This window comes from Eimeria mitis, genomic scaffold (genome assembly GCF_000499745.2).
Source record: "Eimeria mitis Houghton genomic scaffold, Emh_scaff1021, whole genome shotgun sequence".
Classification (NCBI taxonomy): Eukaryota; Apicomplexa; class Conoidasida; order Eucoccidiorida; family Eimeriidae; genus Eimeria; species Eimeria mitis.
Window position 1 is genome coordinate 9,944 of NW_013567135.1, and position 438 is coordinate 10,381.

General features: G+C 60.7%; 1 protein-coding gene across 1 annotated transcript in view; it reads left to right on the forward strand.

The window, feature by feature from the left end:
- The window catches only part of EMH_0027710 (protein kinase (incomplete catalytic triad), putative), a gene marked incomplete at both ends in the record, with an annotated part of 13,546 nt that overhangs the window by 8,275 nt on the left and 4,833 nt on the right, over window positions 1-438 (forward strand). Inside the window, 2 exons of the mRNA XM_013494069.1 lie at window positions 182-294; window positions 382-436. Of these exons, the coding sequence (XP_013349523.1) occupies window positions 182-294; window positions 382-436 (168 nt within the window). The remainder of the gene's footprint in view (window positions 1-181; window positions 295-381; window positions 437-438) is intronic.

Genomic DNA, 438 nt, shown 5'->3' on the forward strand with positions numbered 1-438 from the left:
CCTCGACAACGAAGCGGGTGTAGTGAGAGGGGGAGCGGAGACAGCCGGGCGGCAGCAGCTGCTGCTGGCGCAGAGTGTGTGGCAGCTCTGGGCCGTCAGTGCGCAGACACACAAGAGACTGTAAGCAGCAGCAGCAGCAGCAGCAGCAGCAGCAGGTGGTGCTGCTGCTGCAGCATGATAGACACAAGCAGCAGCAACTGTTGCCACGTATCTAGCTGCGGCCGAGTCTTATATATCTGCTGCTGTAGCGTATGCTGCTGCAGCAGCAGCAGCAGCAGCAGCAGCTGAGACTGCGTGTATTGACGTTTGTCTGTCCCCCGCTACACTAACATACTGCTGCTGCTGCTGCTGCTGCCGCTGCTGCTGCTGTTGCTGCTGCAGGTGGGGGCTGTCTTGGGTGGATGTGGCGGGGTTTGGAGACGATCCCCAGCTGCCTAG